Here is a 26122-nt window from a genome sequence, read left to right as displayed (position 1 = left end):
AAATAGTCTTATGGGTGTTTCAAATTTTGATTAAAAATTAAAATATAATTAAAAAAAAATATATGATTAGGCTCGAAAAAGCTCGACGAGCCATCAAACGAGTCTTATTTAAGCTCGAATTCGGCTCGAATCTTAAACGAGCTGGCTCGAGCTCGGCTCGAATTCGATTTTGACCGAACTCGAATCGAGATTTAACCGAGCTGCTCAAGAGTAGCTCACGAGCGGCTCGACTCATTTACACCCTTAGGTGGGAGATCACAAAAATTAGTATTATAATTTTATTATTATGAATTTTTAATGCATTAATCCAAGAAGGGAATATATATGTAATTGGTTTAAGAACAAAATTAATAATGAGAATTCAAGAAGGCTAATTAAGATGAGACTGATTCGACTAACAAACTATATTCTTATTACTCAATGACTAAAATGAAAAATATATATACTTTGTAACAACTGTAAAATAAAGGAGTAAATTGCAATACTAATAAAACTTTAAGGGCTGATTAGTATTTTTGATAGAAACTAAACAGGCCATGACAAATCATCATAGGGCCAATGTCATGGGAAATAATTTTAATTATAATTTACAATTATTATTTTTACTATCATCTTTGTAATTATGTAAGTTTCGAGATTCCTTAAAACTAATATAATTAAAATAATTTATAGTATAAATAGTTATAAATATACATATATATATTTAGTTGTACATAAGAGATTTTTAAACTTTTCTTTTTGGAATAGTGTAGTATTGGGTATAAATGCATGACATATCTATATAATGTAAATATCACATGTTTTTCAATTACAACCATAGATAAAACAGGTAAAAACTGTATAGTTCAGTTTTTAATTTGGCTAGAATTTACTTGGTTTAGATCAAAATTGACATCTACTTATTAATCATTATTCCTATAATTATTTTATATCCAATTTAGTCCATATGAATATTGGATAAACTATGAGATAGATGCCAAGATTGTGACCTAATTTTCCAACTGATTTGTTGAGTGATTCTTTGATACTTGTTCCTCTCATGACCTAATTAAGATTTTTAATTTAATATTTTGAAATTTTGATTGTTAAATAAAATAAATTTATAGAATAATACTATTTTCGTCCTTACAAAAAAAGAATAATATGATTTTGTTAAATTAAATAAATCTTAATTATTTATTTATTTCACATTTTAATATTTTTATTTTAATAACATAATTTTCAATCTATCTTTATATGTCCTTTTTAAAAACAGTTATAGTGAATTATATAGGTAAAATGGTTAATTAATTTTAAAAATTAAATAAAGAGTATATAGTAAATTAATATTTATTTAATAAAAAAATAATTGGGTAAAAAGCAACATAAATAATAAAATCAATTGCCATTTATTCTATTAAATTTGTCACTTATGTTATAAAGATATATAATTATCAATTAAAATATCAATATATATATATATATATATATATATATTATTATTTAGAATATTTTTTTATGTAAGGAGACATTTAAGCAAAACAAAAAAAAATTATAATAAAATAAATAAACTATTTTAATTAGTTAATAAAAATAAAAACTTCTTCTCATCAAATAATATTAGCAAAATTTCCAAGAAAAAAATAATAATATTTTAATAGCATCATATGAACTCTTAAACCTTATGTGATGTGAAATTTGGGATGAGTGTTCAAAATTATTTTCAATCTCATCATTCAATTCATAAATGAAAATGCTTATTTATTTTTAAATATGAAGAATAATTTAGTTATCTTATTTCTTTTCCTACAATTATACTATCCAAATATTTTAAATAAATCAATTTTACATAAAATAAATATTTTTTTTCAATAATTCAGAAAAGAACAAAAGTATATCCTATAAAAACAAACTCTAGTTGTTAAAAACTAGACAAAAACATGTGGCTAAGATTTATAAATTTTCAACCACTCAACTTTCAAAAATTAATTTTATCCACAAAAATAAATAAGGGATTGTGCTAGTTTAATAATTATTTATTTTTCTCTTTTTCTTCTCTCAAGCTATTTTGATGATTTTTTTGGTATAAAAATATATTTAGATAAATTGAATAGAAGATTCTTATTATTTAATATTTTGAAATTTTATAAAATAAAATACATTTTAATTGATGATTAAAGTAATTAATAATATTTTAAAAATGATGATAGGTGAAACCTTAGATTCCAAATAATCCACAATCAAACAAGCCCTAATAAAATTCTGACCTTTATATTTATATTTATATTTATATTTATATTTATATTTATATTTATATTTATATTTACATTTACATTTACATTTATATTTATATTTATATTTATATTTATATTTATATTTATATTTATATTTATATTTATATTTATATTTATATTTATATTTATATTTATATTTATATTTATACTTATATTTATATGTGATGTTGTCATTACCAAGAAGATGAGCTATAATTTTTCAACTATTAAGATCGTGAACCGATTTTGTATAACCAATAAGGAGGAAGAATGACATCATTCATGCATATTTTTTAATCAATCTAACCTAATATTATAACAAATGTGTTATTTTGTCAATAAATTTGAAAAACTTATAATAGAATGCTCTTGATAACAAATACCAAATTGCAATTAAATGCGATTCAGTTTAACAATTTTTTAACTTTATTACATCACAAATGTCGTTACAATCACAATTACTTTTAAAAATGACCAGAACAAAAAATACAAATATCATAATCTTTTATAATTTTTTTGATAAATTTTCAGATTATTCTATATTGAATTTTCTTGATAATATTTTTCATTATCTCATAACACTTTTGATTAAAAAAAGTAAAAATTAGATTCCAAAATAGTGCAATGTGCACCCTATATTCAACATTAAGTACAAAAGGTTTTATCCTCAACCTAAATAGCAAATATAATTAGCATACTAATTTCATTCTTGACCTATATATAAAAATATTGTGAATAGTAAGAGACAACTAAGTATTCAAACATTCAAAAGGTTAAATAGATTACAAAACATTGAAGTCATTATCGACTTTCACATTCACCGATTTATGAGTTTCTCGGGGGCTAGAAATGATTTATGTGGTTGAGTTTTTTTTTATCTATTTATTATAAATATTTATGTTGATTGAGTAGATTTCTTATAATTTATGTTATAACTTAAATTATTATTGATTAATTTTTAAGGTTATGTTGGGATTTCATAATTTAATTAATAGATTAATAAAAATATGTTTTAAAATTTTAAAATATTATCTAAACAAAGTGAACCAAGTTCCAAATAAAATAAGTTTTATATTTAAAATTGTTTTATCCAATTTATTTGAACTTTTTCAAATAATGGACCCACTATAAGCAAAGACCTAATTTCCACTTTGTCATCAATCATAACTGATTCCCAAAAAATATATAATGCAATGTATATTCTTTTGATGCAATTCCACTCACTCATATGCCTCTTCATTTTTTTTAAATAAATATTTTAAATCTTATCATAATAGTCTTTCCATTTCTTTTAATTATCTTTTACGTCATCTTCACCTTTTTAACAAAAAGAAATCAAATTTAAAATAATATAATTGTTTATTTATAACATATAACCCAACAAAGGGGGCATCTAGATGTTTGAAATTTTCCACACCCATAGAATGTGCCATCGAAGATCCCGTCAATTTGATGTTTTTTTCTCAGTCAATTTGTTTTTTTAAATGATATTTATACACTAGGTTTAATTAAAATGGAAAAAATAGATAAAAGAAATTAGAATATGACTATTTATATAGGATTCCTAAGCTTTTTGGGTGATTACACAAATATGAGATTGCAAATATTTAATGATATATTTAATTATAATTTTGGTTTAATATTATACTGTTACATGTTTGTTTTTTTTTCCGTATAAGTTGTTTTGAGAAAATGATAAATGTCATACAAAAAATTGATAAAAACAAAGAAATGAACAAAAACACTAAAACATTATAGATAATTTTTTTTAATGTACGAGTCCAGATTATTACCTTCACTCTAAGGTATTCGAGGTGAAAATACTCTTATCATTTGAGCTACTTTAGTGTATTATTTAAAGTTCAAGGTAAATGAAGTATCAAATCCTCGTAGATCTCTAATGATGCTTGGTAAAATGAAAAAGGATAAATGTTCTATGATTCTTTTTGAGTAGATTCATTTTTTTTTAAATATAAGATACTAGTAAACATAATATATATACAATTAAATTTAAGGCGTTTTAATTGTGAATCGAACTAATAAACTTTGGTCTTTTAAAAACCATTATTGTCATACAAGTTATTTTAGTGAAATTTCTTTTTGAGTAGATTCATGATAAAACTAATTTGTTGATTTAAACCTTAAGTTGTCATAAAATATATCTTATGTACACTAAAATCTCAATAATTCTTATTGTTTCTCCTATCATTATTATAATTATAATATATATATATATATATATATATATATATATATATATATATATATATATATATATATATTTAAATAGGGAAAGTATTGTCTAAATGTTGAAATTTGAAGCCAATATAAATTCAATAATTTTTTCAAACATAGTTATATATATTTTTATATCAAAAGTATTTTTTCATGTTGGTCAATACATAAAATATGATAGTTATGATTAGTCTTAACTTATAAGATATACTATTGATTAAAAATTCAATTTTTATAATTTTTATTTTTTTTTAAACGAGCCACTCCAACTTTCAAGACAGTCAACCCGCAAACCAATAACCTAACCTGTTTACACTCAAATAACGGATGTGCCATGTGCTGCGAAGACTCAGTGATGCGTAGTTAATTGTTATTATATATATATATATATATATATATATATATATATATATATATATATATATATGTGATTCAAATGAATTTTCTTTGAATCAAGATATAAGGTCAAACTGGTACCAAAAAGAATTTAGAAATAAAGGGAGTTAAAAATCTCCTTGTTTTTTAGCCAACAATGCTTAATTTTGAACTTGAAACCTTTTTTTTATGCTTAGCCTACTCGTTCCAAGCCATTCAATGTATATGTTTAGAATTATTGTGATTTCATAAATAAAATTACACACATTTGAGTTTACAGGAATCACACTTTTAATTAATATTTCTTTCATTTTTAACTTCCAACCCAATTTTTGTACCCATTCCTTAAAAAAAAAATTCTCATTCCAAATAAGTGGGAGCCCAAGATACCTCCCATCCCTAATAAGAAAGTATGTTTGTCAATAGAATTTTGGTATCAAGAGGGGCATTGGCCAAAAAGAAAATAGAAGGTTTATTGAAATTCATTTATTGACAAAATATATAATATTATTAATTTGTTTAACTTATCAAAGATTTCTTAAGGTATAAAAATGTTATATTTAATTTGTCTTCATCTATATTGAATATTTGAACATTTTAAGCAAATGTTAAGCCCTTTGATGGTTATTTTAGAAAAGAAAATTTGAAACACCGTTCATATTGAATATTGGGCTTGAATGTTTGGACCACTTTTAAGCTTAAGTCCAATATTAGGGTGGGCATAAACCCTTTATTTTAATAGACCAAGGCAGAAATGCACAGCAGGCCCCAAAACAATAAAAAAAACATTTTCGTTTATATATAATAATAATAAAATATAATTTCTCTTTTATTAGATTTAAATCTATTTACGTGTTGTTATTACATGATTCCTGACACAATTCATTACAACAATTCTCACTCTATGTTATTATTCTAATATTTAAACTAACTTTTAACCTAAATAACACCAATCTTATATTATATTTTGGTTATTAATACAAATATTAGTTTTCAACTAAGCAAAATAACATGAGTAACCGTGATCTTATTAAAAATTTAAAGATTTCAAATTTGATTGTTAGTATGACCGATTTAATTTTAAACAAGACCGTGTTAACAATTCCTACATATATTTGAGTTAATATATTGGGTAGTTAATTACTCTACCTTGTAAAATACTATTAAAAATATTTACCCCTCAATATGGAGGGGATCTAGTTAAGATGGTCTAACTCAGAATTTTTCTTACACTTAAAAGATATGACCTAATTTATTTTTATTTTTTCAATTCTAAAAAATAAGTAAAACCCTACCCTAATCTACAAATTTATTCATAATTTTTTCAAAACAATTTCATACCCACCCAATTTTTTTTTATAAGCCCACACTCAAACTTGTAGTGTTTATTCGTAAAGGTTGATTGGTCCTTCATTTTTTGAAAGTATTTATTTTATACCCTTTTTTATTGAAACATTACCGTTTACCTTGGGTGAGATGGACAACATCTGGGAATTTCTCCATTTAATTATTCTGACCAGATTAGGGCAAGACACGTCCAAAATAATCTTATGATCGATCAAATTCTCTTCTTTTGTGTTTCAGCTTAATCATGTTGAAAATGGATGAATGATTAGAAATGTTAGTGGACAATCGACGTATTCATTTACAAACTCAATACAAACTCAAGATAGGATTAAAAAGAAAGGGAAAAAAATGTTATTTTAGTTCATATATTTTTTTCTACAAACATAGATACTCTATAAACATAGATACTCTATTTATACTAAGACAAAAAAACTCTTAAACGTTCATAATTAATACTTATTAAGACCCCTATTAAACAAAAGATAATAACGTATAATATTAACTTATTTTTAATTCTAATTAAGACACATATTAAACAAAAAGATAAAAACGTCTAATTTTCAATTAATTAATTTTATTTTCAACACTACCTGTAAAATTAAATCTTCTTCGTGATTCTAAGCATACTCCTCATTCTGCTAAAAATTTCCACTTCAAGAGATTTTATAAAAATATCTGCAATTTGATCAACAAATTTCACATATTCAAGTCTGATATCTTTTTTCGTAATACTCTCTCGAATGAAGTGATATCGCATATCGATGTGAGATGTGTTTACTTCGATCATGAAAAACATGATTCCTTGCTAGAGCTTAAGTAACTTGTTGTCGATAAAAATTGTGGTCGCTTCATTCTCTAACAAACCTATATATCTCTTTGTCGTAGTGCATACCCATTGACGACTAATCTCGCTTTATATTTTTCGATAACACCTTTGGTATTCTTTTTCGAATAACCACTTGACACCAATGGACTTCTGACCCACTGAAAGAGAAGTGATTTCTCATGTATCATTTCTTTCAATGGATCGAATCTCCTATTCAATGGTTTGTCTCCATTTCTTCTTCTTGTTAGCCTCTTCAAACTCAAAGGCGTTGTTTCGGCTAAAAGACAGAACATAGAGACATCATTCATTACCTTTATATTCTCATAAAGTTCTTAGATAGTTCTCATCCTTCGTGATCCTTCATTAGGGATTCCCCTTGATGAAGATGCACTAGAAGATGTGTTCGCTATCATCGTAGGAACTACAGGCTGCCATGTTTTTTCTCTTGTTTGTCCTCAATAAAGAATGGGAAGAATTCGTTGATGAATCTTCATTAACTTCCCAATTCCAAGAAGCATCTTCATCAAACTTCACATCACGACTCACAACTCACAACCATCTTTCCGTTGACAGTATTGTAGATCTTGTACCCTTTTGATTTTTCGTCATAGTCGATGAACACAATCTTCTCGCTTCTATCATCAAGTTTGGTTCTCTCTTGCTCTGTCACATGTTTATAGACAATACTCCTAAAAATCCTTAGTTGAGATACATTTGGCTTCTTTCCGCTCCAAGCTTCAGTTGGTGTTACATATTTCACACTTTTGGTCGGATAACGATTTAGGAGATACACTTCACAAGCCACTACTTCCGCCCAAAATTCTTTTGGCATTTTCTTATGTTTCATAATGCTCTGAGCCATGTTGAGGATAAACTGATTCTTCCTTTCAACCACTCCATTTTGTTGTGGGGATCTTGGAATTCTGAGAAAATGTCTAATGCTATTTTTTCTCACAAAAAAGGTTAAAAACATTAGAAGTAAATTCTCCACCTCTATCAGTTCTCAACGTCCAAATCATATAGCTAGAGTCTTTCTCCACCAAAGTTTTGAAAGTATCAAAACTCTTAGATTTTTATTTCAAGAAATAATTACTTTTACCATAAGACGATGATTTGATTGGTCCACACACATCGGCATGAATTAATTCGAGCGACTTCGTTGTTCTTGACATTGCTTCCTTCGGAAAAATTTCTCTAGCATGTTTGCCTAGAAGACACGCTTCACAAAGTTGATTTGAATGTTTGATTAAAGGCATCCCCTTCCCCATTTTCTTTTCGGACATCATTTTTAGGCCACCGAAATTTAGATGTCCCATCCTCATGTGCCAACACCACGCTGGATCCGTCACGAATAATTGCAAGCAGTTTGGCCATTCGATTTGAATAGGGAGTGAAAGTATATTATTCTTCGACATCGTCACCTTTGCAATTAGGTTAACATTTTCTTCTCATAACCAAAGATTACGATCCTTCATTAAAATCTGGTAGCCTCTTTCCTTGAGTTTCCCCAAACTCAAAATATTACTTTTTAATTTAGGGACATAATACACATCGAAAATAAATTTGTGTGTACCATCCTTCAACCGAATCAAAATGGTACCTTTGCCTTCAATTTGGTTCGAAGCATCTTTGAATGTGATATTTCCGGTTTCCTTTTCTCAATCTCATCGAATTTCGACTTGTCGCCACACATGTGGTTACTCGCACCGTTATCAAGATATTATTGACTTTCTCCTCCAAATTATTGATTTAGCGCCAACAACAATGTCGAGTTCTCTATTTATTTCTCTTATGTTAGATTGTCTTCTAATTTTCCATCTTCGGCATACCAGCATTCACGAGCATAATAATCCAATTTGTGACAATTATAACACTCAACACGTGACTTTTTGTATCCTTTCTCGTATCTGTCACTTCCTTGTTCTCGTTCACGTTCTCTTTCTCTTCCTCTACCTCTTGGATTTCTTCGAGGCTTTTCATCATTTTCTCTCTCGACATTTACATTTCTACCACATCCTCGACTGCCACCACGAGAATAACCTCGACATCGAACACATCCTCAATGAACTACTCTTCCATTTTCGCCAAACGAATGCTTGACTAGAAGGGCTTGCTCCAAAGGCTCCTTCTTGTGTTTGTTCATTCGTTCCTCATGCACCTATAACGATCTATTTAATATGTCGATTGAGAATTTCTCCAAATCTCTGTTCTCTTCGATTGCAACCACTACATGATCAAATCTTTAATGTAGAGAACGTAAAATTTTCTCGATTATTCGAACGTCTTCTATGCTTTCGCCATTTTGCTTTATCTAGTTGATGATGGATAAGATCCACATAAAATAGTCTGAAACAGACTCCAATGCTTCCTGATGAAGAGCTTCAAACTCTCCTTGCAAAATCTAAAGCCGCACCTTTTTTTACCTTGACAACTCCTTTGAGGGAATTTTTTAGAATTTCCTATGCCTCTTTCGACATTGAGGCATTTACTTCTTTCTCAAAAGCAGCATCATCCAGACATTGATGGATGATAGAAAGGGCATGTTGATCCTTCTTTTTATTATTCTTGAACGCTTGAATCAAAGTCAACTTCGCATCCTCATCAGGTTTGACAATCCCACTGTTTACGATTTCCCACGCACCTTGGGAACCGAGTAACGTCTTTACTCGGATAAACCAACTTATAGTTGTCCTTCGTAAGACGCTGATATTAGAACATCAAATAAATTCTTTCTCTGATACCACTTTATTGGAAATGTTAGTGGACAATCGACGTATTCACTCACAAACTCAAGATAAGATTAAAAAGAAAGGGGAAGAGATTTTATTTCAATTCATCTTCTTTCTGCAAATACAGATACTCTATTTATACTAGGACAAAAAAATCTTAAACATTCAGAATTAATGCTAATTAAGACCCCTATTAAACAAAAGATAATAACGTCTAATATTAACTAGACCCATAATTCTAATTAAGACACCTATTAAACCAAAGATAATAACGTATAATTTTCAATTAATTAATTTTATTTTCAACATGAACAACTGAAAAATCAAGTGAAGGAGTTTAATCATGGAAAGTCGTATGGATAAAAATCAAGAGAATCATTTAGTTGGTTATGACAAAGGAAAAAAAGGGAGTTCCTTACCATTTCCTTCGCATTTTGTTAGTCACAACTCACAACAGTAACCATAGCAAAATACTCATTTATCGACTCTGATATCTTCAATTCTAGAATCTTGAAATACCTATTTCAAAAGAATTCAAAAGGTATATTTTCACTTTTTCATTACCTCCATATTTTCACTTCAATGAGTCCCAAACAATTTTTGAGGTATTTCTATAAAAAAATATAGAAAATTTGCTCAAATGTTTGTTTGTTTGTCAATTGCCTGATAGAAGTAATTATTTACATTATGGTCCTTCATTTTGAAGATAAGGTGCCCAAATCTTGATACCCCATCTCCATTAGGTGTCATAAACCCTTGGATCTCAACAAACTTTCTATTAATTGACTCCAACGGTCATAATGACAACCATCAACAATGAGGAATTCGTGGAACACTATCGTCACCTATTTCTAACTAAAGCTCACATGTCTCACTTCTCTCGTGTTTCACTCAAACTCACAAACTGATACTCGTATTTGAGTGTCTCTTCTCTTTAAATCTCTTAGATTGTGTCGCTATCAAACACACCGCTTGTTTTCCTTAATACCCTTCACTTAAGTATGGAAGATTTTTTTATAACACCAATTATGAAATCACAATGGTATAAAAACCCACAAAATAATATTATTCATCAACGAGTCCTTAAATAATCTTTCAAACATATATATATTTTAAAATAACTAACTTAACATTATGAAGAAAATAAAAGACTAACTAAATTACACGTGCATCAAATCTATACAAAAACTTGTATTACTTAATTGAACTTGTTATACTGAAATAAGAGGGATGATGTAAACAATAAAAATGACACGGATTTAACGTGATTCACCAAGATAAAATTTTGCTACGTCTATCAGAAAGGGAGAATATTATTGAGGAGATCAAAATAAAGGTTAAATAATGACAAAGTAGGGTTATGACACAAGTTTATATAACACTCAGTCCTCTAAAATCTTAATAGATACATAACTAGGAATGTAAACGATTCTCTCAAGTCAAAGACTTCAATTTTCTAAACTACCCGACTACACCTTTAAATAAGCTTCAACTAGGTCAACACCAATATCTTGGCAAAAAGTCTCCAAAATATGGTCACAATATTTTCTTAGTTATCTAAACATAACAAAAGATCATATATTTTTTTGTGTTAATCTTATTTCCTTATATAAAGATTATAAAGAAAAATATATAATTTTTCTTTTGTTCAATATTCTATTTCCTTATAATAAACAAATCAAGTCTACTCAACAAATCTTCACCTTTATTTGAATTCTCTTAAATACTCCACATGCATTATTCAATGCTCATATGTTTTACCTCCTCTCCTTTTGATCTAGAGTTACCCTAAGACAACTTAACATATATACATGGCTCATATGCATTAATCAATATCAGATGACACATATATATCAGTCAATATCACATGACACATTTACATTAGTCAATGTTAGATGACACACATGCATTAATCAATTTCTAGATGACCTAGATGTATTACTTAATGTCACATGTCCCAAATGCTCATATATCCCAAATGCATTATTCAATGATAGATGATGGAAATACTATTTTGATATAATCGGAAAAATAAACAATTGAATTTAACATCACTTTGTAGCTAGTTTATTGTAATGGAAATACGAGAGATAATGCAAACAATAAAAAATACACAAATTTAATGTGATTTGCCAAGATAAAATTTGGTTACGTCCACCATAAAGAGAGAATATTATTTAGGAGATCAGAATAAAGATTATATCTTGATAGCCTAGAGTTATGACACAAGTTTATAGAACACTCGGTCCCTAAAAACCCTAACAAATATATAACTAGTAATGAAAATGATGCTCTCAAGGAAAAAACTTCAGATTTCTGAAGTGCATTAGTCAATGCTAGGTGACTCAAATGCATTAGTCAATGCTAGATGATCCATATGCATTAGTCAATGCAAAATGGCTCAAATGTTATATTGTCTATTTCTTCTAGATCAAGAGTTGTCTCCACGACAACTTAACTTCTTCTTTATTAATCAAAATATTCAATTCTACTTAACAAATTTCTATTTGACTTGAATACTCTAAGATGTTCAAGATGTATTAGTCTTCACTTTTGAGACCTCGATGATGTCATTATCTACCAGACACAATAGAATTGTTGAATGTGTCTTCTCCTCCAAAATGACCATCTCTGTTATTGTTTCTACATCTACTGACAACTTCAACGACCCCCATACATCATTTTGTTTTAATAGAGCCCGTATCATGATCTCTTATTATATTCCTCTAGAATTACCATCTCAATAGTTATTTATACTCCTACTTACAACTCTAATGACCTTATAAACTGTGTTATTTCATTAGAACACGCATCTTAATTTGTCATGCTCCTTTTAAAAAATGACTATATCAACGGTTATATCTACTTCTATCGACAACTTCAGCGACCCTTTAAGCCTTGTTATTTTAGTAGAGCCCGCATCTTAATCTGTCATACTGCTCCTCGAGAATGATCATCTCAACAATTATTTATTCTCATTCTGACATATTCAACGACCCCATAAGACTTGTTATTTACGTAGAGCCTGCATCTTGATTTTTCATATTATTCCTCAAGAATGATCATCTTAACGACTATTTATGCTCCTATCGACAACTTCAATGACCCCATAAGTCATGTTGTTTCAGTAAAGCCGCATCTTAATCTATAATAAAATGAAATTGTTTATACCCATGAACATGTCAATCTTAATTCTTACTATTATCATCTCAATTTGAAAAACAAACAATCGAATTTAACATTGCTCTAATACCAGTTTGTTATAACAAAAATTCGAGTGATGACCTAAATAATAAAAAATTACGAATTTAACGTGGTTCATAAAGATAAAATTTGACTACATCCACTAGAAAGAGTGAATATTATTGAGGAGATTAGAATAAAGATAATATCATGACATATTAGGGTTATGTCACGAGTTTATATATTATTCGGTCCCTAAAACTCTAACTGATACAAAACTAGGATTGAGAGACTTCAATAAGAATTTAAAACGAATAGAAAGTTGCCATTAGAATTCCCTAGAACAGAATAAAAAGGAAAAAAGCAAGTAGAATATAAAAAAACAATTATCCAAAAATTTAAGTATCTTTAATAAGATTTTCAAACAATATACTCACCTAACTAATTAAAATTTATATTACAATAATACAACATTGATTTGTTATTGAAATATATTAAAGTATATAAATAAATATATTCATATGTATCTACTAAATTATTTAGAGAGCCTCACTTTGGGACATAATTTAGTCATAATTTAGTTGATTATATTTTTACACATATAATATTTGGTTTCAGATGAGTTCAACACCTATATTTAATATTTTTAATCTTATAATTTTATAATTAACTATTTTAAGTTTAAAAGATGAACAACATGCAAACAAACAACCTCATCTCATCTGTTTACTCTCACAAAATGGATCAATGTGTTGTGTTGAAAAATGATTATTATTATATGTATATATAATCAAAAAAAAAAATATTAATTTTGATTTTTTTTAATGATAACAAGGATTCAAACTTATCACTACACTCATTTCTTATTGCAAACACCCACAATTTATTATTAAATTAAATTAAATATACTAATTTCACATTTAATCATAATACAACAAAGAAATCCAATAGTTTCACTATACCGAATACGACAAAAAAAATTTAAGGGTTTCACATTTATTTAGGTTTGACATTTCAAATAAACTTATAAAGAAACAATTGATTTAAAACCCCTTATGTCCCAAACTAAATTATTCTAATTAAATATTTAAGTATAATTAAAATACAAAATGACATTCACCATTTAGATAGGCATTAATGTAATAAAATGATTAAATATATAATCAAATACTAAGAACATTTCATTCCAAAATAAAAAAGATATGTCACTTTTTCATTTATCTTAATTAATTTAGTATGTTTTTATAGTATTAAATATTTTAATTTTACTTAGTATAATATTTTGAAATTTATGTTTATTATATGAAAATATCTTTAAAGAGATATATATGAAAATAAATCAAAAATATTAAATATATTTCTATCTAAACACAAATTTATGTTCTTTTTAATAAATTAAGTATTTGTTTTTTATATTACACACAAATAAAATTTATTTCTAAAATCCAAGTATGATTACAATAAGATATATATGGAAATGAATCAAAATATTAAATATATCTTTATCCAAGCACAAATTTATGTTTTTAATTACTCAAATCTATTTTTATATTACAAATAAAAAATTTTATTTTTAAAATTCAAGTATGATTACAACAAGATTAATATAATTTAATTGTTAATTTATTATTTTATTGTATGTAAATTCAAATATTTTATAGAATACTTCATAGAGATATATAAATAAAGAAGTCATTTTAACATTCTTCTCCACTCACTCAAATCTTCTATAATTCCTTTCTCTATGAATTATTTTCATTTTTTATTATTTTTTTAATCAATATTTTGATGTCCATTAATGTTATATGTAGATGTACATAAAATGAAAGAAATATTGTATATTAATTATTAAAATTGTCTTTTTGCAGTATGAAGTAGAAGTTAATGGAAAATTTTCTCATTTTCTAGAATCAACATTCAGAAGCCAAGATCAATCCCCGACAAATATATTCAAGGAGTCTCTCACTGTTCATCTTGTCAACTTGTTTTTGTCAATTAATTTATCTTCTTTCATTAACATGAAAAGAATACGATAAAGCATATATATATATGTTTCAAAGTTTAGGATATGTTGAAAGTATCAATAATAAGGTACATGTTTATGGTGAATTATATAGACTAATTACAAGTTAGTAAGATTTCTCTATATTTGTGTATGATGTTTGCCAACATCAAACCCTTGTATATCTTAATCACACTAACTTGTGATATCTCTATATAAAAACCATTATAGACATATAACATCATATTACAAACTTTAAAATCTTTTATTTTTTTTATTATATTTCATGTTTGTTTTAAGTGCAAAATTATTACATTTTTATTTCTTAATAATAACATCATTGTCTGAATTTGTATTCTCAGGGTACTTTAAATCTAAATAAGACTCTTAAATATAAGTGAGTGTGTCGTTCACGAAGACACGTTGATTGACCAACCTACTATTACCTACTATTTTCTTGTGATTGAAAGGAGTGTAGACTTGAAAAATGATTTGCAGATTAATTGAAGCTTGATATAAAATAATTGAGGATGAGAAGTTTAGGGAGCCACATGAGGCGAAAAATGCTCGTTCCTAAAGTTTTGGTGTAGTACTTCGAGGCTATTCTTAATTACAAGAATTTTGTTTATTTTTTATATGTATTATATCATTTAGAATATAAAAAAATGTGGGCACAAGAAGGTTAAACACATAGCCCGCAAATACACTTAGGCGCAGAATTTGCCGTCTGACGGGCTCGAAACCAAGACCTCTTAGAGAGGTTGGGATATCCACATCTTTGTTGCTGCTAGGCCAATAAAGGAGATATCATTTAGAATATACATGTTATGTTAGAAAAATGATTCATTTATTAAGATATTTATCAATCCTCTATGTTAATTTGCAAACATGGTTTATAGTTGTAAAATACAGATGAATGACAGTTCTCTTTAAATATTATTAGATTAATACTAATTTTTTTTTAAATATTATTAGATTAATGCTAAATTATTATATGTATGAGTTCAGATAAAATAAATTTTTAATTTTATATAAATGTTAATTTTGAGCTTGTACTTTGAATATGAATGCAAAAATGGTATAATGTTTTGTTACAATTCAAAAATATAAAAATAAATCAAGAAGAGATTCCACGTTTCGTCCATTAAATAAAATTTAAATTAAATCTTACAAAATTTGTAAAAACTAGCTATTGATGACCATGTGAATTAATCACCTAATTTTTTCCAAAAATAATAATTAATTAACTATTAATAATGAGATTGTAATATATAAATGTTAAAAAATAAATGATTATGGGTATAAAGTGGTAAAAATAAGTTTTCTAACTCTTTTCTAAATTTTAATTTTAATTTGTGTTTATAAAATCTTTAGAAATAGTTTATTATTTCAAACTCACAAATAAGGAAAATAATTTGAAAAAAAATTAAAAATGATGTAATAACTTGGTGATAATTAATGCATACATTAAAAAAATTACATCAAATAAAACATTTGAAAAGATTTAAGATGAACAATGTGAAGTTAACCAAACTTAATGTGGTCTCAACTATTTGAGTACATAAATGGAATTCCCAAGTCGAAGGCACGTAAATCAAACATTTCGAATTCTTTTTTCATCTAATTAAAAATTTATAAAATTATTTATTTGGAGATCAGAAGTCTATAAAAAGATCAAATTATTTTAGTTTAAATTAATTTGTACACATAATCTATATATACAATGATGCTTAATTTTTAAAGTGTCTGGATTGTCGGGTCGAGAGTTATGGTTAATTTGGATATATGTGAGAGTAAATGGATACTTTGGTCGGATTGTGGGTTGACCCGCCCATAAACTTAAAACGACTAAAAATAAAATTAAAAATGCTATAGGTAGGTTCAATCTTGCAACTTAACAAAACAAGTACAACATTTTAACCAACTAGGCTAATAACACTTTATATTTTAAATTTAAACCGAAATTTGATAAACGCGTGACATTTTAACAATATAAGTTCAACTTTGTAACTAACTAATCTGTATATATATATAATGATGCTTAATTTTTAAAGTGTCCGGATTGCCGAGTCGAGAGTTGTGGTTAATTTGGATATATGTGAGACTAAATTGATACTTGGGTCGGATTGTGGGTTGACCCGCCCATAAACTTAAAACGGTTAAAAATAAAATTAAAAATGCTATAGGTATGGTTCGAACTTACAACCTAACAAAATAAGTACAACCTTTTAACTAACTAGGCTAATAACACTTTATATTTTAAATTCAACCCAAAATTTGATAAATGCGTGACATTTTAACAATAAAAGTTCAACTTTTTAACTAACTAATCTACATATATATAATGATGCTTAATTTTTAAAGTGTCCGGATTGCCGGGTCGAGAGCTGTGGTTAATTTGGATATATGTGAGAGTAAATGGATATTTGGGTCGGATTGTGGGTTGACCCGCCCATAAACTTAAAACGGTTAAAAATAAAATTAAAAATGCTATAGGTATGGTTCAAACTTGCAACCTAACAAAACAAGTACAACCTTTTAACCAACTAGGCTAATAACACTTTATATTTTAAATTCAACCCAAAATTTGATAAACGCGTTGCATTTTAACAATATAAGTTCAACTTTTTAACTAACTAATATATATATATATATATATATATATAATGATGCTTAATTTTTAAAGTGTCCAGATTGTCAGGTCGAGAGCTGTGGTTAATTTGGATATATGTGAAAGTAAATGGATACTTGAGTCGGATTGTGGGTTGACCCGGCCATAAAAATTTTATGGTAATATTTTTTCACGTTTTTTTATATTACGCTAGTATTTCTAAAGATTTTACGAGTTTTTATTTTTATATTATAAAAATAATCAATCAATCACTTTTTTCATAGTTTTTACATTTTGAGTTATTAAATATAATATTTTTTTTGAGTAATATAAAATTTCAAATTCATGTTAGAATTAAAACCACACAAAATATTTCTCCGTTAATAAGAAATATTGTTGGAGAATAAATAAATGTACCTAACTATCCAAATATTTAAGTATCTTTAATAAGAATTTTAAAAAATATACTCACCTAACTAATTAAAATTTATATTACAATACAATAATAAAACATTGATTTATTATTGAAATATATTAAAATATATAAATAAATATATTTATATGAACAATATCATCTAAAATGTTTAGAGAGCCCTCCTCAGACTTTATATTTATTTATTTTTGCAAATAGTTTAGTTGATTATATTGTTACATATAATATTTGGTTTCAAGTAAGTTGAACATGTTGAAGGACTGATAACCTTGCTTTAAACTTTAATATATATATATATATATATATATATATATATATATATATATATATAATTCAATAAAAATATTAACCTTTTTTAATAATAATAAGGGTTCAAACTTATCACTACACTATTTCTTTATCGCAAAGACTCGTGATTTATTAATAAATTAAATAAAATATATTAATTTCACACTTAAAAATAATACGACAAAAAAATTCAAGAGTTTTACACATACTGAATACGACAAAATATTTAAGGGTTTCACATTTATACAGAATACGACAAAAAATTAAGCGTTTATGGTTTAAGATATTTTGGAAGCCTAATTTTAGGTATATAGTCTAATATATTGTTGATTAAATTTTACTATATTTGTATTTGACGTTTTTAAAAATATTTTTTAACCTTTAACAAGTTTCGCTATTGACCTATATAAATATATATATTAATTTAGCTAAATTTTGATTGTTTTATATAAATTATAATAAAAATATGTCTAACTTTTAAAATTTATAATCTAAAACTTTAATGGTATTTTCTCATTATATTTCAGATTTCTTTTAGTGCAATATTATTCTATTCACATTATTATCTTTTGTTTTAATGAAGGTGAGAAACTACCATTACCTCCATAATTATTACATTCATTTTCATTGGTGTTTTAAGTGAGAATCTAACACATAACTCTTATCTCTTAGAAACCATTCTAGACACTTGAAATACCTTTGTGTGTAAAAAGATAAGCAAATTCAGGTTCTTTCAAACTAGTGACCTAAAAGTCATTGAATTTTAATTATTTTTATAAAATAAAATTCTAATATTCACCAAGTTCACCAAGATTCTATATTACGATAATATTATTGTTAAATATGAATTAAAAAAAATATATTCAATTAAAATTTTAAATATAATTTATAATATTAAGATATGTATTTCGAAGGGTGTATTATTTAGGTTTGACATTTCAAATAAAATTTAAAAAGAAATCATTGATGTAAAACTCTTTATGTCCCTAACTAAATTTATGGACTAAATTTATTGTGATTAAATATTTCAGTATAATTAAAATATAGACATCACAATTTAGATAGCCATTAATATATGTAATAAAAAAGATTAAATATATAATCAAATATTAAGAATATTATATTTCCAAAATGAGAAGATATGTCACTTTTTCATTTATGTTATTAATTTAGTGTATTTTATAGTATTAAATATGTTATTTTTACTTAGTATAATATTTTGAAATTTATGTTTATGGTATAAAAATATCATTAAAGAGATATATATGGAAATGAATAAAAAATATTAAATATATCTCTATCTAATTACAAATTTATGTTTTTTAAATAAATTATGTAAATTCATTTATATATTATTATTTTTATTGTATATAAACTCAAGTAGTATCTAGAATATTCAATGATATATAAATAAAGAAATTGTTTTAACATTCTTCCTCATTGTAACCCTTGGAAATCCCGTAGCTTATTAAGTGTAATATTTGACACATACAATATAATTCGACGATTTTAACATTGATTTGCGTGCCAAACATTATTTTAAAAAATTTTGATAACACCCGACAGCATTGAAATCAATTATATAAAAATAATTAATTTTATTCAAATTTTAATAATTTGGGGATTTTTGGTAAAACAAATGACGATTTGATTGTTATAAAATCTTATTTAAATTAATTAAAAATAATTAATTTAATAAAAGATTAATTATTTAAAAATAGAGTTAGCAATTGATTTTATGAAAATCAATAAAAATGGTGTATGTGTATAAACGTATTTAGGGCTGTGCAAAAAAACTGGAAAATCGGTAACCCAACCGAACCGATAGTTAACCGATTTTATTTTAACGGTTTATTGGCTAACCAGTTCTAACGGTTTCGGTTTACTGGTTTTTTACCAGTTAAACGATTCGGTTTCGGTTTACCTATTTTTCTAACGGTTTAACCGGTAATAATTTAATTATATATTTTTATATTTTATAATTTGTATTAGTTATTTTATAAATAATATTTAATAATTTATAAATAATTTTTATTTTTAAATTTTAAATTATAATTTTTATAGAATTATTTTTTAAAAACACTATAATTTATATAAAATTTTACAAAAATAAATTAAAGACAAACGAAAATAATTTCATTAAAATATGTAAAATTATTTTTATAAAGAATTATAAGTTTACAAAATCAAAATAGTTAAACAAAATAACTATAAAATATATTATATTGTAACAATAAAATAATATATTATAATATATTTTTAAATATATCAATAAATTATATTATAACACTAATATAATATATTATAATATAAATAAGAAAGGATTGAGAATAATATAATAGGAAAGTGCAAACAATAATTTAAAAAAATTATTTCATAATTTATTATTTAATTTAAAAAATTGAATTATCGGTTCTTGGTTAAATTCGGTTAACCGACCGGAACCGATTTATTTCAAATCCAATTCCAATTCGGATATCAATTCTAATCTAACAATTCCGCCTACCAAACATCACCTAAGAGTTTATAAGAGATGGACCTGACCACTTGATGACTATATCAAAGTTAATTGTGATGCATCAATTGATAACACAAAAAGAGAAGTTTTTGATGCTTTTGTGGTTTATGATCATAATGGAAGGTTGATATGAGGTGGTTGTAATAATGTGGATCAATTTCAAACAATTCAAGTTAAAGGGGAGCCATTCTAGAGGTTGTTACCTTCTTTTTTTTAACTTGGGAGTCGAGAACAGTATTATCGAATCGAATTCGAAGGTGTTGATTGATCATTTTTCTTCATAATGTAAGAGATTACCGTGGATTATGAGAAAGATATTAAAGAATGTTAGGTGGTGTATGGCAAACCAAAATCTAAGTTCTCTCTTACAAAGCTTGTGAAGATACCAAATTAGTAAATGGGGTTGCAATCATGCTAAATTTGGGTTATAGTTAAAAATTATAGTATGAATTTAAAAAAATAAATAAAGAAAAATTTATATGATGAGATAAATATGATATTTTTTTATTAGAAAAATAAATAATAAATTAAAAATAATTAAGAAATTGAATAATCATGTTACATGTTACATATTACCTAAAAAAAAAAGTTTTGAATTGTGTAGAAGCTCATTTAATAGCCACATTTGTCTACCTAAAGATTAAATTAAAAAAAAAAAAAGATAATTTATGTGAAAATAGTTATGATAAAACAAGGAGATAAATATAATTTTTTTAATTAAAAAATAAATATTAAATTAAATTAAAATTAATTAGGAAATTGAGGAATCACATTTCATATTAAATTTGTTGGGTTGTGCTAAAACCACTTAAGAGTCACATTTGTGTTCCTATTAAGATTAAATTTTTAAAAAATAGATAATTTATGTGGGCTAAATTTGTATGAGAACAATTTATTAAAATTGGAGTGTCCTAAATAAATATATATATAAAAAAAAAGTATTTTTTATATTAGATTCGTAGGTATAAATATGGACGGCAAAATATATAAAATATCGAATATTTGAAATAAAAATAAAATAAAAAAATAAGAGTAAGATAGAATATTCATTATTTTGTTATAAAAAAATAAAATAAATAACAATCAAGGGCAATTTATAACAGCTGTAAACGATAGAATAGAACTTAAGTTCTCATTCTCTCTCCTCTTTCTTGTTCTTGTTCTTCATCTTCTTCTCTCTCTGCCCATGGCCGCGTTAACCTATAGCCGCTTCATGGATCACTCTCTGTTCTAGTTCACAATCTCTCATCACAAACTACCTAATCGTTCACTTCTGTAAGTCTTCTTAAACTTTTTCATTAAATTTTCCATTTTTCATGTCTCACCTCTTCGATCGCTTTAAAGAACTTGCTGAATATGTTCTTATGCTTATGTTTTCTTTAATGTTCTGTACGAACTTTTCTATTAAACGTGTAATGTTGATAGATCCTCAAATTTTGACTCTTTCAACCAACCCAGTTCGAAACCCTAGCTTGTCTGACATTCAAAGAGATAGCTTATTATTCTAATTAGTACCTTTTGTATGTTTGCGAATCCTTTATGAGTCTATCACGCTGTTCATTTTTATCTGGATCTGTGATTATAATTCTTTATTTGTCACAAGGTTTAGGGGTTTATTTTTCGATACTGAGGTTTGGAAATCTTTTTTTGTAATTGTTTTATCATTGATACTTGAATGGGATTGTTTGAAATTCAGGGATTATTGTTCACTGTATTATGGCCTGCATGTTCATGTAAACAGGAAGGTTTAAGTTTTATAAGTGAGAAGTAATGAGAGTCTAATAGGTGTCTTGTATTGTTGGATATGAATCTGAGGACACTGTTTGTAATATTTTGGAACTACAATCTGGATTCCTAGGATTTTTCTTGCATTTTCTTCATTCTATTATCACTATTGAAGTGCTAAGTTTCAGATTGAACCACTCGAAAGATTGATGCCATTTATTGTTGAGATTTGAAGAATACTCGACATATCGAATTTCACTTTATTACTACTGATGTCCTGAACCATATATAGTCATCTTTTCAAAAACGATTTGTTTGTTGCAACAAAGAAAAGAGAGTTGATTATGGGTTATTTCATTTGTCACTTCTTCATTTATCTCTCCCATATACTCGTGTACTCAATGGCTTGATACATGAGACAGTTAGGTAGGGTTATCAAAATGAAAATTAAGTGTTGAATGCTGGATTTTAAGCGCTGTTAAGTCTCTAAAAAAATTGCTTAATTAAGTTGTTTTTTTGACGCTTTTATTATATTATCCAGTTAAGTTATTCATAGCTTATCAAATTAAGTCAGGTTTTTAACTTAATTTAAGATGTATGTAACTAATTAAGGGCTTTTAAATAACTGTTTTCAAAGGAACTTAATTCCAATAAACACTTGATCATTTAGATTAAGTGATAATAAGATGTGTTATGTATCAAGCCAGTTTTGCATCTAGTGATTGTGTTTTTCTTTGTAACAGGCTTGACAGCATGGAGTAACATTTGTATGGTTTTGTTTTCTGTCTTCAACATATGAGAGTATTTTCTGACTTAAAAGAGTATTCATCGCTGGAAAGGAGGATGTATCATGAATAATAATACTGTAAATGCTTTGAAGCGTTGTTTCTTGTAATTCTTTTGCTTGATTTGAAATCACGTTTCTAAGAAATGGACAACAATGGACAACGTGAGAATGGCATGTATAGAATGGACTACTACAAAGGGATGCACGTTCAGGTAATTTCATTTTTGAGCAATTAATGTTATATAAGTGAGCCCATTTGGAAACACTTTCTAGATCCTGATGAGAAGCTATTAATAAGTTTCTCAATTTGTGTTTGACTAAGTTATGTTTCTAATTTGACAAAAAAAGGTAAACTACCTAAGAACACTTTGTTGCAAGTTGGGGGGGCCATGGTTGTGGGGGTGGTCATGTTTTCCAAAATTTATTAACTGTTTCTCGTCTGGATGCGGATCAGATCCAAATGGTTATATTAATGGCGTAGTTTTTAACTTGTCTTCTGGATTCAATGTAGCAATGGAATATGATGCCTCAGTTTCAGGCGAAGGAGCAAAATGCTCTCGTGATGAACAAAAAGATCATGCAAATCCTTTCCGAGAAGGATTCTGCCATCGAAGAACTAAACCGAGCGATTTCGGAAAAGAACTCAGCCTTAGACGAGCGAAACGAGGCCATCAAGCAGCGCGATTCAGCCGTGGCCACACGCGATTCAGCCATAAGGGAACGCGACAGCGCAATGGCAGCCCTCCGTTTCCACGAAAGCACATTGGGCAATGGAAACCCTAGAGGAACAAAACGCGCACACCCCATGTCAGAAGTCAGTTACAGAAATGCTACGAAACATCCGAAGAAGGAGGAGGAGGATAAGGAAAAGACAATTCTATCCAAGTCAACATCATCGAAGAAGGTGAAGAAAGTTGGGGAGGATTTGAACTCGAAAGCTGAGTTGGACGGTCAGGATCTAGGTTTGATTCATGAGGTCAGTTTTGACGAGTCAACCATGCCTTCTCCTGTTTGCTCTTGTACTGGAATTCCTCGACAGTGTTATAAAGGAGGGAATGGAGGTTGGCAGTCGGCTTGTTGCACGACCCACATGTCAGTTTATCCTTTACCACAAAGACCTAACAGGCGACATGCCCGAGTGGGGGGCAGGAAAATGAGTAGAAGTGTTTTTAACAGATTGCTTAGCCGCTTATCAGCTGAGGGACAAGACTTGTCTTTGGCTGTCGATCTGAAGGATTATTGGGCTAAACACGGTATTAATCTCTAAATTCTTTCAGGGAAACAAAAAAAATTTGTTATTTTTGAACTGTGAATCTAATCTTCGTGCATTTTTCGTTGTAACCAGGACATGCGGTTAACATATATCGGTAGGATTGATGTGGGATTGCTTGAACGAGTTTCTTTGACAACTATTTCGAGTCTAAACACAGTAGAAAGTGATGAAGTTTGTTCTACTTTGGTTCTACTGTTTTTTTTAAAACTATTTTACCAGCTGCCTCTATCGGATTTGTAAGGAATGACTAGTTTGTTGAAATTGGTAAGAATGCTTTTGTTATGATTCTTATTTTCATTTTTATGTGAAGTGTTGTATCAACCTTCATAACAAATTATTGTTCCAACTTTATAGTCTGAAAGCTGTCTTAATGTTTTATGTGAAATTTATATTTTGTGTTTTCTATTTTATGGTATACTTATTAATAGTAATTTTAGTTTATTGGTGAAATTTATTTGGCTTTTATTTATCAAGATTTAGTAGTGGCTTTAGGGAAACTCATATGTAGCCATTTGGAAACATTTTAGAAAATGTCAAAGGTTTTTTTTAAGTAGGGGAGAATGCCATGTTTTCTCCCTTTTATCCAATTTTTAGTACTCAGACATCTAGTTTGTTTCATACCCTCTTTTGATTGTGTTCATGATTTTTTTTTTTATTGTATGTGTCCATCTACTTTTTTATTTTATTTTATTTATTTTTTTCCGTTCATTAACTTTGGATAATTTAACCGTCGCTTAAATTATTTAGTAAGATCTTTTTCATATCGTTTTATTAGTTCGTTATATACTATTTTTCTCGTTATATTTTGTTTTTTTAGTTTTGCTAAACTATTAGGTTATGTTTGAATATTTTATTTAGAATTTTACTTTTTTAATTTTACATACAATTTGACATTTAATCATTAATTATTTATTTTATTTTTATAAATATTACTTTGTATTACTTACTCATTAATTGTGCATAGATAATTCCTCAATTAAATTTAATGAGAATTATATTTTTTATAAAAAATATAATGATTATTTTTATTTATGAAAAAAAAATATTTTTTAAATCTTGTATTAGCTTGATTAAAGAATAAACCAATGATTTTATTTATTTCTTAGATAATATATTAAATGTTACTAGCATTTATCCCGTGTTTGCACGAATAATAATATAAAAAACCGTGAAAAAATATTATGAAAATGCGATAGAATTTTTAACTTTATTTTTAACCGTTTTAAGTTTATGGGTGGGTCAACCAACAATCCAACTCAAGTATCCATTTACTCTCACATTGCAGAACGATCTCTAAAACAATTGATACAGTTTGATTCTTCAACTCAATTAGTTTTACATTTAGAGTCCTCTTCTTCCTCATATTACGAATGAAAAGAAAAATGTAAATGTACTTGTTATGTTATGTTGAAAGTTTGAATCATACTTATAGCATTTTTAATTTTATTTTTAACCGTTTGAAGTTTATGGGCGGGTCAACCCACTAGGTTGCAAATTCGAACCATACCTATAGCATTTTTAATTTTATTTTTAACCGT

At 26.8% G+C, this 26122-nt stretch overlaps 1 protein-coding gene across 1 annotated transcript; it reads left to right on the top strand.

The window, feature by feature from the left end:
- The first annotated feature begins 21918 nt into the window (after positions 1-21918).
- Positions 21919-24990, top strand: LOC124931876 (protein BASIC PENTACYSTEINE4-like). The gene is made up of 4 exons (XM_047472453.1): positions 21919-22074; positions 23268-23523; positions 23823-24564; positions 24657-24990. The coding sequence occupies exons 2-4, from the start codon at positions 23455-23457 to the stop codon at positions 24680-24682; spliced, it is 837 nt and encodes a 278-aa protein (XP_047328409.1). The 5' UTR covers positions 21919-22074; positions 23268-23454; the 3' UTR covers positions 24683-24990.
- The last annotated feature ends 1132 nt before the right edge of the window (positions 24991-26122 follow it).

This window comes from Impatiens glandulifera, chromosome 3 (assembly GCF_907164915.1).
Source record: "Impatiens glandulifera chromosome 3, dImpGla2.1, whole genome shotgun sequence".
NCBI classification, from domain to species: domain Eukaryota; kingdom Viridiplantae; phylum Streptophyta; class Magnoliopsida; order Ericales; family Balsaminaceae; genus Impatiens; species Impatiens glandulifera.
This window is presented reverse-complemented; position numbering and strand designations above follow the sequence as displayed.